Source organism: Curcuma longa, chromosome 5 (assembly GCF_044706935.1).
Source record: "Curcuma longa cultivar G26 ecotype Majalengka, Jawa Barat chromosome 5, ITB_CL_G26_1.1, whole genome shotgun sequence".
Lineage (NCBI taxonomy): Eukaryota > Viridiplantae > Streptophyta > Magnoliopsida > Zingiberales > Zingiberaceae > Curcuma > Curcuma longa.
In genome coordinates, this window is record NC_133865.1 from 11,370,449 (window position 1) to 11,383,115 (window position 12,667).

Consider the following 12,667-nt stretch of genomic DNA (forward strand, 5'->3'; position numbering starts at 1 on the left):
GCCGAAATATTAGACGAATTAACTTCATTCAAGAAAAGAAAACAGTAAAAGCAATATGCCTTATTCACTGAAGGTGAATACTCCAACCAATGAAATTTCTGGAATCATTTTTTCTGAAATCGACGATTTTGACTTCCAAATTTTGTAACTGGATACTCCAACATATCTGGTTGATAAGGCTCCATCTTTATATATGAACGTCTTATCTCATCTCGTACATTAACATGATATTCACATATCTGTTTTCTTTTTCCTGGATCTCGTTCAATACAAGTAGAAGATGAGTGATGGTCGTTACTAGGAGAGAAAATAGTAGGAATTTGGATGGTTGAAATTGAAAGACTTTCATTAGATTGATGTTGCATTGTCGGAATGATAGAAATTGAAGTGTTTTCACTGGTTTGATGATCTCTCTTCTTAAAGAAAGAGAATATCTTTCTTTTCTTTGTAGCAGATTGATGTTCCATTTTTAAATAGTTCAAGTAATATCCCTAAATAAGTAATTAATAAAACAACAGTCATATAAATGAACAAGTAAGAGTTAATCAATGGTCCAAAAGTATAATAAATCATATGTGAAAAAGATAAATTTGTCAGTTAACGCATAAAAAGCTTTAAATCTGCCAGATAACATATTGAATCATTCATTCTTATCCAATATATCTGAATGAAAATTTTACATCTATCACATAACTTAGGAGATTTATCAACAAAATAATACAGGAGAAAATTTTATGCCTAACCGATAACATGGCTACAACTTAAAAAAAAAAATTATCATTCATTCTTTATCTCAATTTGACATAAAAAAAAATTCAAACTGATCTCAAATTAGCACTTGTCCCTATGTTGTTGAATGTGGATCCACACTTTTTAGGGCTACAACTTAAAAATTAGGCTTAGATACCATGGCTGTATCATTTTTATTTTATCTGCCATATTATCATGACTTGACCTAGATATGCAATGGTTGCTACTTGCTAGTTGTCCCCGGTTGCAGCAGCCAGCAGGGCAACAGCCGTGCCGGGCTGGCGGCAGGCCGGCAGGTTCCACAGACCGCAGGTCCGCAGTGGCAGGCCAGCAGGCAGCGCGAGCAGCAGCAGGCCGGTAGCGGCTGTGCGAGCAGCGGCAGGCCGGAAGTGGTGGCGTGAACGGCGGCAGACCGGCGTTCACACTGGTTGTGGTCGCGACTCACCGTTCGGCGACAGAACTATGAGAGGAAAGAGGAGAAGAACGAAAAAATTACCTGACTCGCCGTACGCAGTGGAATTCCTCGTCGTCGTCGTCGCCGTCACGCGATGTTGCGCTCCGCCTCCGCTCTCGCCTGTCACACTTCGCATCTTCGCGAACAAAAAAAAAATAACCCTAAAAAAATTCCAGAAAAGAGGGCTGGGCTACAGCCAAGTATAGCCCACGATTAGATCCGTCTCTGGAATCAGGAATTTCATATTAGAGAGGGGAATGAAAAATATATGTTTATGTTGAGGGGAGGTTGTGCCATTCACCCCTCCGCTCCCCGTCACTACAAAAAAAACCTTTAATTAGCTACGGAATTAGCAACGAAATTTAATTCAGTCTCAATTAGCGATTGAAATAATATTCGATTACTTTATTATCCAAAATTTATATTTATCCTATTTAATTAGCGATCGAAATTAAATTCAATCTCTAAAATAGTTACAGAAATAAAATTCAATCGCTAAATATCAACCGAATTTAATTTCAATCTCTATTTTTGTGACGAAATAAAATTTGATTGCTAAAAACCCTTAAAATCAATCAATCCCTAATTTTTTTCTTCCCACACGCCGACCCCTAAAATTGCGAAGACTTTCGATCTTCAACCCCAGCCTGCTCCGATCTCCTCTTTGGCACTGAGTAAGCTTCCTCTCTTCTCCTCCCTCCTCACCTCTCTGATCGGAGAGGTGCGACGACCTGGTGTGACTGTCGCCTCAACCATGGTCATGAGGCCCATGCCACTTCGGCCATGCCTCAACTTGGCTACAAGGCTGGCCAAGAGCTCAACCCCAACAGACCGTGAGCTCAGCCCCAACAGACCATGATCTCAACCCTGGTCACTCGACCACGAGCTCAGTTTTGGCCAATTGGCTATGAGCTCAGCCCCAACCATGGGCTCGGACAACCGTGTGATTAGCCCCAACCGTGAGCTCGGCTGACCTTGAGCTCATGGCCTCGACCTCGAGGGTATCAGTTGGTCGTGATCTCAACCCTGGTCCCAAGCTCAACCTTGGTTGCGAGCTCAACCCTGTTCGGGTGGTTGGGTCACGTGCAATCCTGTTTGGATGCACGTGCAGTCTTAGTTAGGTGGCTGAACATGGTTTGAGGTCTCTATTTTTTGTGATATTCATTTAGTTTACCAAAAATATTTATTTGGTAATACTTATATTTGATTGTTGACTTCGTAATATGCAGGTCTATTTGGTGTGTTCTTAAAATATTTGACAACACTCCTCTTTGTTTATTGATTTTAGGTATATCTGCAATAATAATTATTTATTATTAATATTAGATTTTAATGATTTAATTTAACTATATATTATGTTTTAACTATATACATGTTTACTTTACACTTTTAATAATGTTACAAATTTATATTTTTCTTTAGGTTACAATGTATATGAATAAAATTTGATAAATTATAGGTTAGAAAATGAATTTATCACTGATGAATATTTAGGTGGAGTTGAAGAGTTTATGAACTTTGCTAAGTATCATCCAAACTATATAGATGGTGATAAGTTATGTTGTCCATGTAATCATTATAAATATAGAAATATAATTTTTTGAAAGTACATCTAGATGAAAATGGATTTATTTCAAATTATTACAACTAGTATTAATGTCACGGAGAACCTTATATGTTTGAGCAATTTGGATATTTTGGTACTCCGTCATTTGACCCTATTGCTTGAGAGGAACCATCATTTAATGACAATGAAATGCAATCAATGGTTTACGATGCGATGAATGCGATTGATTATACAAATGTTGATGAAATATCAACTCCTAAAGTTTAGAAACTATATGACATATTAAAGACTAGTGAAAAAGAAGTGTGAGAAGACATTCTTCCAGTCATTCCCAACTATCAATTATTACAAGGCTATTGAACATCAAGGTAGAACATTATTTATCAGAACGATATTACGATGACTCGATGGCATTTATCAATTGATGTCAGAGTTGCCTCATGTTGATAATATCATGATTGATAGCTTCTACGGTACAAATAAATTGATTAGAGGTTTGAGTTTGCCTGTAGAAAAAATTAATTATTGTATAAATAATTGCATGATCTTTTAGAATGAAAATAGTGAACTTATTGAATGCAGAATATATAATCACCCTCGTTATAGGCATCATAATAACATATTAGGGAAGAAGAAGAAAAATTTACTATGAAAAATTATGTATTACTTCCCTTAACTGCTACACTCTAACGCTTATATGCATCTACTGCAACAGCAAGTCGCATGTGGTGGTATCATGAGCATGTATACAAAGGAGATATAATATGTCATCCTTCTGACTCTCCTGCATGGAAAGATCTTGATACAACATTTTCTTTCTTTGCAATGGAACCACATAATGTAAGATTGAGATTTTCAACATATGGATTTCAATCATTTGGTTAATCTGTACAGCAATATTCATCTTAACTAGTCATATTAACACCATATAATTTATCGCCATATATGTGCATAAAAGATGAATACATATTCCTTACTGTAGTTATTCCAAGTCCAAAGAATCTGAAACAGAAGATAGATATAATTTTGCAACCTCTAATTGCTGAGATGAATGAATTATAGAATGTAGGGTTTCTGACTTATGATATTGTAAGTAAATCAATTTTACCTTGCACGTCGCTTTATTATGGACGATTGGTGATTTTTTCGCATACTCAATGTTGTTAGGATGGAGCACAATTAGTAAGTTAGCATGCCCACATTGCATAATCAAGTCTGATGCATTTTCATTACCTTACAGTGGGAAGATATCTTGGTTTGATAATCATTATAAATTTTTACCATTGAAGTACCCTTTTAAATGAAATAAGAAAGAGTTCATAAACAATAAAATGGTTAGAAACTTCGACCCATAATTAGGTCAAGAGAGAAAATCCTTGAGGAAATAGACAACTATGAATTTGTACTAGTAATTCAGATGAGTTTTGATGATTTATAAATACATTATTAGGGTATACAAGTGTGGTTGGAAGAAACGGAACATATTTTGGGAGTTGTTATATTGGAAGTATCTACTCATTCGACATAATTTAGGCGTGATGCATGTGGGAAAAAAAATTTCGATAATATTTTTAGTACTATAATGAATGTTCCGAGAAATATTTTTAGTATTTGGTTTGTGGAATTCGTAGGGTTGTTCGACTTCATAAAGTCGGTTAGACGACAAGCATGAAAGGCCGAAAGGCTATTGGGAATTCTTGAGTAAACTTTATAAGGGATGTAATTGCTTACAGATTTCTACACGTATTATGCTTATAGATTTTTTTACTAAGTCATTGACTAGAGAGTCATTTCAAAGATATGTGAAATCTTTGGGACTTTGAAGAATGTAACATATTGTAAGACAATCAGATAATGTAAGATGATTGTTTATGAAATATCATGATTTATTCAGTATATATGTCTTTGTTACATTTGGATAAAGTCTCGATGAATATGTTGGCAGGTTGAGATTGATTTTCTCAACAATCAGATAATGTAAGATGATTGTTTATGAAATATCATGATCTATTCAGTATATATGTCTTTGTTACATTTGGATAAAGTCTCGATGAACATGTTGGCAGGTTGAGATAATTGGTTTTCTCAACAATCATCTATATTTGTTAAGTATAAATAGAGGTAAAACTATTATTTATGAAACAGCTAATGAAGCTATGAATGGAGATATACCTGTAAGTTAGGGTCACTTTGATAGTTGTATCAAGATGAGATTATTTGTGAATTAATAATGATAAGAGTAAATGAATCCACCATTTATTAAACCTGCAAGAAGCCAAATTAAAATTCATGAGTTGAATTCAAGATTAGATATTGTGAATATTTAGATCAAAATTTGTACGACGTTTGAGAATAATATGTGCTCTTTCTTAGTAAAGAGAATAACATCGCAACATGTGATTCATACTATATGTGCTATATATAGCGACAATAAAAGTAGTAGGAGAATAAATCTTTGCTTCTTTACTATGTGAAACCTTTGAGATTATAAGTTAATCTCGATTTTACCTTAAGTGATTATTTAACTATCTACTTGAAATTTTAATTAGGGTCTACTACATATATCCTATTGACTATGGATGATTCAGTCTGTGGAATATGACTAAGAAAGTAACTGGTTAACATGAATCGATTCTAACTAAAAAAAGATTAAAATAAATTTATATCTTTGATATTTATTTATTGGCCGATCAATTATATATTTTTTGTTAAGTTCATAAAAATGTGATTGTGAATAATTAATTGTATTGATTGAGCATATTAAACATATATGCTCTCGATATAATAGTCATTATGAGGGATTAGAGATATTTATATTGATGTAAATAATTTAATTTGGGATAAATACAAGATGTTGATGTCTCTAATTTATTTGGAAAAGCGATCGACTATGTGAGATGTGAGGTATAACAACTTTTTAAATATTAATCGTGTAGTATGTTTGCTGTCGCACGAACTATTTTTTAAAATATGAATTAGATATTCTATTGATCTTTGTGATTATATGGTCTTTGTGATTTAACTTGAATGATAATGGAGGTGTGGGTAGTTAACAAAATTGTCCACTTCTCCCACTTACCTAATATATCATGATCCCTTATATATATGTACGTCCAAGGTAAAAAAAATGGTTGGTCTGAAGTTTTCTTTTTCTTGCAACGTGAGAGCATTCAAAGCGCGAAGGAATTTGATTCATGGAATCTGGAGGAATATTCGACTTCATAACATCCTTTAAACGACAAATACGAATTAAGATCATCTGCCAGACAAGATCACATTTGTAAAGTATCAATCAGGATAAGTATTTAATTACTTTTATAATTAATATAGTATATAAATATTCATTCATGCATATCCATTTACCAACAAAACAAAATTAAAGTCACAGAGAGAAAAAAAAATGAAAGCGAGAAGCATGAACTCGTGATGTATCCTGCATATGATAGAAGATTCATTTTATCAGGATGCAGCAAGTCGGTGTGCGATATTTGGTGTCAATAAATATATATATATATATATATATTCCTTTCAATTAGAAACTAAGAAAGAGTACCCGTTTTGATCGTAGGGTGACGCATAGAGAATCGAATTTTAATAGGTCATTATTTTTAATTCAGATATAGAATAAGACATGATCAATTGTTAATCGAAGCTTTTTCAAATACCTTTATTTGATATATGGTAAAACCCATACTGACCCAGTTTCAGATCCATCTGACATCGTTCAGTGATCCGTCCGTGGCTTCAATTTGATTTTTTTTTGATATTTTTAATTTTTTCAAATTAGGATTTTTGATTTATGACCTATTTATAGTCATGTTTAACCGTTTACGTCTAATTTAGTTGATTGAATAAATTTTTTGGGTAAAAACTCTAGAAGCAACGCCATCGCGGTTTTCTATCTATTTTTTTTTAAATTTCAAACTTATTCTCTTCGTAACTCTCCTCTAAACTTTTATCTTCAGAATAATTATTATTCTGTCTGACGTCAAATATATTTATATTTTGTGAGCGTGGAAGCATTAGCTCAGATAAAACCTCCATTAATTCAATAACAGAGCTCCGTGAGTTTACTTCTTAGACTTATGGTTTGAAGAGCAAGGAATTTGTGTTCATTGTATGAATTTTTTTGAAAAATAGGGAAAATAATGTAGTGTACCTCCAACCTGTCCATTATGTACATATTCCAGTTCCCCTAAATTTGAATTCAAATTGGGAAAATGTGACTATTGGAGGAAATGATTCAAATCGTATAATGAAAAATATGTATAATTTTCCATAAAAAAGAAAACTTTTAACATGAAGATTGACCAGAACTCCCTAACAAATATACAACATACTATTGGCGATTATAGATTCGAAGTAAACGGCAATGGAAAAGAATTGATTCTACTTGATCCTTCTAAATTTCAAATATGAGCAACACTAGCCCAAGTAAAAAGAACAAAATAAAAACCAACTTCATGTGAAAGAAAGCTATTTAAGAGTCCAAAAAATCTCAAAAATAATTTTAGAAATATTCTATGATTTTTCTGGCAAGACATGATAGAAACCCAGAGGAAACTATCATGCTTAAAACTAACTGGAGAATCTAAAGTAACGTAGAAGCAACTAGTCGACGAAGAGTAGCCATACAACTGTCTATCAGATAGAACAGCATTTTAAGTCACTGACATGTAGCAAAATGGGAGAAAAAAGGACCAGAACAAACAATCTATCAGTCCATGGAGAAGCTATGACAAAAGCTTACAGTCATCCATATACCAAAAACAAGCTAATGCCAATAGCACTTCTCACTTTGCAAAGTGAGGGGTAATCAACCCTGCGATCTCCAGAAACCCGACCCGATCTCTCCCGCCAAAAATAGCTTTTAGTTTCTCATCACATATAATTACCTTCTTGTCATTTGGATCCTGCAAAACAAGTTTTAACACAATATATTAATCCAATAGAAAAATAGGATCTGCTAGAAACTCAGCAGAATCTACATAACCACCAGAAGATTAATAACAAGGAGCCCCTTTACTATGATATTCCATGGTCATGAGAAATTTCTATTTACATGATCGATTGTAGTAAACAAGGATCAATCCTGATTCCACTAAATATAACAAACGCATAGTCCCTCGGGGCGGTAAAAAGATAACAAGATAATTGGTTTTAAATATATCTTCCACAAGTAAATGCATTTTAAGACACTGAAAGATACAAGTGCAGAGTAAATACTGGAACAATTACAATGAACTGCCAGAAATCTATTTTAAGTCGAAGCAAACCATCCGTAAATGAAAGCATGATTTAATTGAAACTAAACACAAATTCATAATAATGCAAATGCTAAGATTTATAGATGTCACCTGACAACCTTCTTCTAACAGATTACTTGAAGACCTCAAAGAATCTAATGTTTAATCGATTAGCTAACTATGAATTTTAAGCCATATAAAAGACATACAAATCAATGTCTAAATATTTCTTTAGGGAGGGTTGATAGAGATGTTTATATAAAATATAAGTAAGATGGTTGAAATAGAAGAGGACATCATATGTTTTTTTGTGATAGTAAGGAAGGAAATTTTATAAAACGACAACTTAACCTGCTAGAAGAAGAGAGTCGCAAAGATGAGAATGTTAATGTAAATGTCAGAATATAAAAGGATGAACAAGATAAAAAATGATAATATTAAATCTAAAGTCAGAGTTCTATTTATTGAGGGAAAACTCCGATTGGTGTTTAAAATGATTTGGGCATGTCCTTAGATGACCAATAAATACCCTAATTATGCGATGTGAGACCAATGACAAATACACACATTAATCAAAGAAAAAAATCAAAGAAAACTTCATAAGCAATGATTAAAAAAGGATAAAATTTATTTAAATATAGATTATATATAGCAGGAGATCGAGCTCAATGGCATTGGAGGATCCATATAAAGGCTTGGTTGTTGTTGTTGTTCTGAAATGAATACCATAAAAGGCTACAATATGTATTCTTTGAAGGCAAAGCAATCTCATCATGTGACCATTTGCATATTCAAGGTATTATAGTATAGGTTGCCACCAGATCAGGTTTCTATCAAAGTGTGGTATGGCCGTGTAGAATACAAAACCTTACCATTGCAATCAAAGAGGTTACATCGGCTTTCTATGATTCAAGCTTCAGATCATTGAGTTAGAAAAGAAACATCTACCTTCTAGTCAGTTTCAATAACTAAAAAGAACACTTGCTGTCATTTTGTGAAGGCTCTTTAGGATAGCAACCCTGAAAATGTAATCATTTATATTTCTATACAAATGTTCTTAAAGCCCATCCCTTCTCTGTTATGTGTGTGATTTAACCAAGAGCAGCACCTGATATTCTGTGCTTAAAATCATTAATTGGGCAATCCAAGCGCATATAGATAACTCAATGATTTAGTTTTCAAACTGATTAAAATTTATATGACCTTTTCTTAAACATTCTCGAAAACACAGCACAAAATATGCAAGTTTTTCATGTTACAGAATCTGGAGTACATTTTCCCCAACTTTGATTTTTGTTCTATGAATTGCATAGCCTGGTAGCAAAATACAATAATTTCCTTCAACACCAAACAGGTAACAAGATGTAGAAGTTTCAATTTGTTGATTTAGACATTATAGTTCCTATAGAACATGATAGCCCATAACATTTCAGGATAATGCTAATTAGGCTGTCTGATCTATTAAGAAATTAGATTCTACCTACGTTACACAAGTGGTGATTGATCAACAAATTTATAAAATTCGATGAGCAGATCCTGACAAATATTATGAAACACAAAAGTAAGGGGGGAAGGGGAAATAATCCACTGTCACTCTAAGTTGAACTAGAACTTCATAACGATAGTATAATAAACTGTCAATAAAAAAATACAAATTTCATATCAGTTAACCTCTACCTATTAATAAGGTAACCAAAGATCACGTCCAACAAGTGCCAGCGTATTTCGATTTGAAAAGTCAAAACAAATGGAAGAATATACAATTATAAAAAGCCTGTGTTCTTATGCACCAATGCCTCATAAACATACCAACTCAGAACTTAGTTTTTAAATATATATTGTCCAGCGAGAGAATCTCAAAGTCAAAGATACTTTGTCCAACATCAAATCTCTGGCACAAGTTCTTGCAGCAGTGGTATCCTTCCTCGAGCAATCAACTTATCATTGTTCACATTAGAATATCAAGAATGTTGTAGCACTCATGACATTTTCCTTCCAGAAAACAAGCTGTATAACTCACCTCACCCTATCAACACAATCATAACTACATAAAGAAATCGCAGACAAATTGCATGCTTAATCTTTATCAGTACAACTAAGACAAAAAAGCATAGCCAGACCAACGACATGTTCAGCTAAGACCCTACCCGCAAAAAACAAAACTAGGGTTTCCGTAAAGGAGGGAAGATAAAAAAAGTAACCTGAAGGTTGTGCTCCTTGATGTGAGCCCAGATGAGTTTGAGGGCTTGGGTGCGGGGGATTTCCGGCACGCCGACGAGCGCCTGCATGGCAGGGGAGACAATACGGGGCTTGGTGATGCCCTTTGCTGGCCTCACTCCCGCTGCAGAGCCAGGCTTGGAGGAAGCGGCCGCCCGAACGAACGGCAGCAGCGCGGCCCTCCGGCTGGAAACGAAGGAGACGGAGACAACGCGGCAGCGGCGCAGAGGATGGTCAGTAGTCACGAAGGAGGAGGAAGCGCAGACGCCACCGGAGGCGATGCTCGCTGCCATTGGAGAGGGAACGGGAAGAGTCACCGCTGCAGAGTCCGCCGCGGAATGGATAAGAAGGGGAAAAAAGTGGGAATTAAACAATAGTTTAGGGGTTTAACTGGAAACCCACCCATTTCTTATAATATATTTTCTATGAAATTTAAATTTAAATTTACATACATTAAAGTTTCAAATTCTATTTATTTTACAAAATATTATTTTTGTATCAATATTTTATTAGAATTATATAAATCCAAACCGGTGGTTAAAATGGAGCCTTTGCAATGTTTAGAAATATACATAGGAAGGGCTATGTTTGGAGGGCAGGTAAAGAAAGGAAACAATTAGGAGTTAAAAACAATTTTGTGAAAAAAATAGGACATGGTAAAAATTTTGTATCAATATTTTATGATAATTATATAAATCCATATCTTTATTAGTCAATTAATAAATAATATAATTAAAAAAATCAAGTAAAAAAAATAAGATGTCATTCCATATTAATAAATTTGTTAAAATAGTGTTTTTAATAAAAAATTAAAAGATTAAAGTAAATTATTTTTATTTTTTAGTTCAATTTTATCAAAATATAATATATTTTAAAAAAATTCTTTATAAAAAAAAAATGAGATGTGCTTTGGCTGTAAGCGAGAGCAAGGGATCTAATTCTCCATTTCTTTTTCCAGTTTATTAACCAAAATTTTGAGTAGCAAAGCAAAGAAGAGCAGCCGTAGCCATGGGGGTTACCTTGGAGATCCCGAATGAGTACGGCTTCGTCATTCTGGTCCTCGTCTCCTACATCTTCCTTAACACCTGGATGGCGATCCAAGTCGGCAAGGCGCGCAGGAGGTAATCAATCGATCTCCCATTCGACTCTTCTTTTTCTTCTTCAATTCCTCGATCGCCGAAGACGTCGATGATGAATCATTCTTTGTGTTTTCCTTTTGGATCGCAGGTACAATGTGCCCTATCCCGCCCTGTACGCGATCGAGTCGGAGAACAAGGACGCCAAGCTCTTCAACTGCGTCCAGGTCTCGATCTCCTCCTCCCAGGATCCATCATTTCGCTGCCATTTGCTCCTACTTGTTAGTGAATCGCTTGATATATAATTCGGTGGCAGAGGGGGCACCAGAACTCGCTGGAGATGATCTCGGTGTTCTTCGCCACGCTGCTGGTGGCCGGGCTGCAGTTCCCGGTCGCCGCCGCGGGGATCGGCGCCTCCTACACGGTCGCGCGATGGTTCTACTTCAAGGGATACTCCACCGGAGTGCCGGAGAACCGCCACAAGATCGGGTATTTGTTCTCTGCTTTCTTTCGATCGATTCGCCTTAATCTCGATAAAATTTTCAATTTCTTTTTCCCTTCTGAAGGGGGCTTAGCTTCGTGGCGATCTGGGGGCTTATAATCCTCACGGCGGCGATCGGGATAAGCTTGATCGTGAGGGATCTGCTGTGATGCTGCTTTGGTTTCTTGGTGGTGCGATGAGCATACATATGGTGTTCGTTTTGTTCCTTCATCTGCAATCGATGGTTTCAAGTTTGATCCTGTTCGTTTCCATTCTCTTCGTTGGTTTCCTTTACAATGTGTGCTGTGAAAAGGTTTCAAGAACAACTTTCACTCATTTAATAGAAAAAAACTACGATCTCGAAGGCCATCAATCCCTCGATCAATTTAAGACCGAAACCATTACGTATATGGAATCAAAATACATCTTAAAAATATAGAAAAAATCATAGATTTATAAGATAAAAGTTATTTTTATTCTCATAATATTTTTTAATTAAAATTTTAAAATAAAACTATAAAGTTGTCGGTGTAGAAAGTGTCATAATAATAAATTTTTACAGTATGATAAAGTTTAAGAATATCTTTATAGATTTAATTTTACCCATAATTACTATAATTGGGCATATCATAGTGAATCGTTCATATCTGATGAGGATTATCGATGAAATATGCAAGTCTCAGTTAGTGGGGATCAAAGTTATTATGATCAATTAAATCTATATCAAAAGATAGTAATTAATGCCGCGAGTCGGAATTTCATTACCGAATCGGGTGGTGCAAATTCTAATTTTCCTCCAACAATTGAATAAATATTTACTACTTATGCATCACCGTTGGAGGAGATAGAAGTAATAGGTGTTGATGAAAATGTGAA

At 34.7% G+C, this 12,667-nt stretch overlaps 2 protein-coding genes across 2 annotated transcripts; one reads left to right on the forward strand and one right to left on the reverse strand.

Moving 5' to 3' along the window:
• Positions 1 to 7,392: 7,392 nt before the first annotated feature.
• On the reverse strand, positions 7,393 to 10,600 carry LOC141829524 (upstream activation factor subunit UAF30-like). The gene is made up of 2 exons (XM_074717015.1): positions 10,219 to 10,600; positions 7,393 to 7,684 (listed from the first exon to the last, which is right to left on the reverse strand). The coding sequence occupies exons 1-2, from the start codon at positions 10,525 to 10,527 to the stop codon at positions 7,565 to 7,567; spliced, it is 429 nt and encodes a 142-aa protein (XP_074573116.1). The 5' UTR covers positions 10,528 to 10,600; the 3' UTR covers positions 7,393 to 7,564.
• A 630-nt stretch (positions 10,601 to 11,230) lies between these two features.
• LOC141830119 (uncharacterized) lies at positions 11,231 to 12,051 on the forward strand. Its single transcript, XM_074717607.1, has 4 exons — positions 11,231 to 11,355; positions 11,462 to 11,537; positions 11,627 to 11,799; positions 11,877 to 12,051. Exons 1-4 carry the CDS (start codon positions 11,243 to 11,245, stop codon positions 11,959 to 11,961), a joined length of 447 nt encoding a protein of 148 aa, XP_074573708.1. The 5' UTR covers positions 11,231 to 11,242; the 3' UTR covers positions 11,962 to 12,051.
• Positions 12,052 to 12,667: the final 616 nt, after the last annotated feature.

Excerpts from the sequence above, each read along its gene's own strand:
- LOC141829524 (XM_074717015.1), bottom strand. The coding sequence starts at position 10,527 with ATGGCAGCGAGCATCGCCTCCGGTGGCGTCTGCGCTTCCTCCTCCTTC. Across the intron at positions 7,685-10,218 it reads TCAAGGAGCACAACCTTCAG|GATCCAAATGACAAGAAGGT; the intron begins GTTACTTTTTTT and ends CTTGTTTTGCAG.
- LOC141830119 (XM_074717607.1), top strand. The coding sequence starts at position 11,243 with ATGGGGGTTACCTTGGAGATCCCGAATGAGTACGGCTTCGTCATTCTG. Across the intron at positions 11,356-11,461 it reads GTCGGCAAGGCGCGCAGGAG|GTACAATGTGCCCTATCCCG; the intron begins GTAATCAATCGA and ends TTTGGATCGCAG. Across the intron at positions 11,800-11,876 it reads GAGAACCGCCACAAGATCGG|GGGGCTTAGCTTCGTGGCGA; the intron begins GTATTTGTTCTC and ends TCCCTTCTGAAG.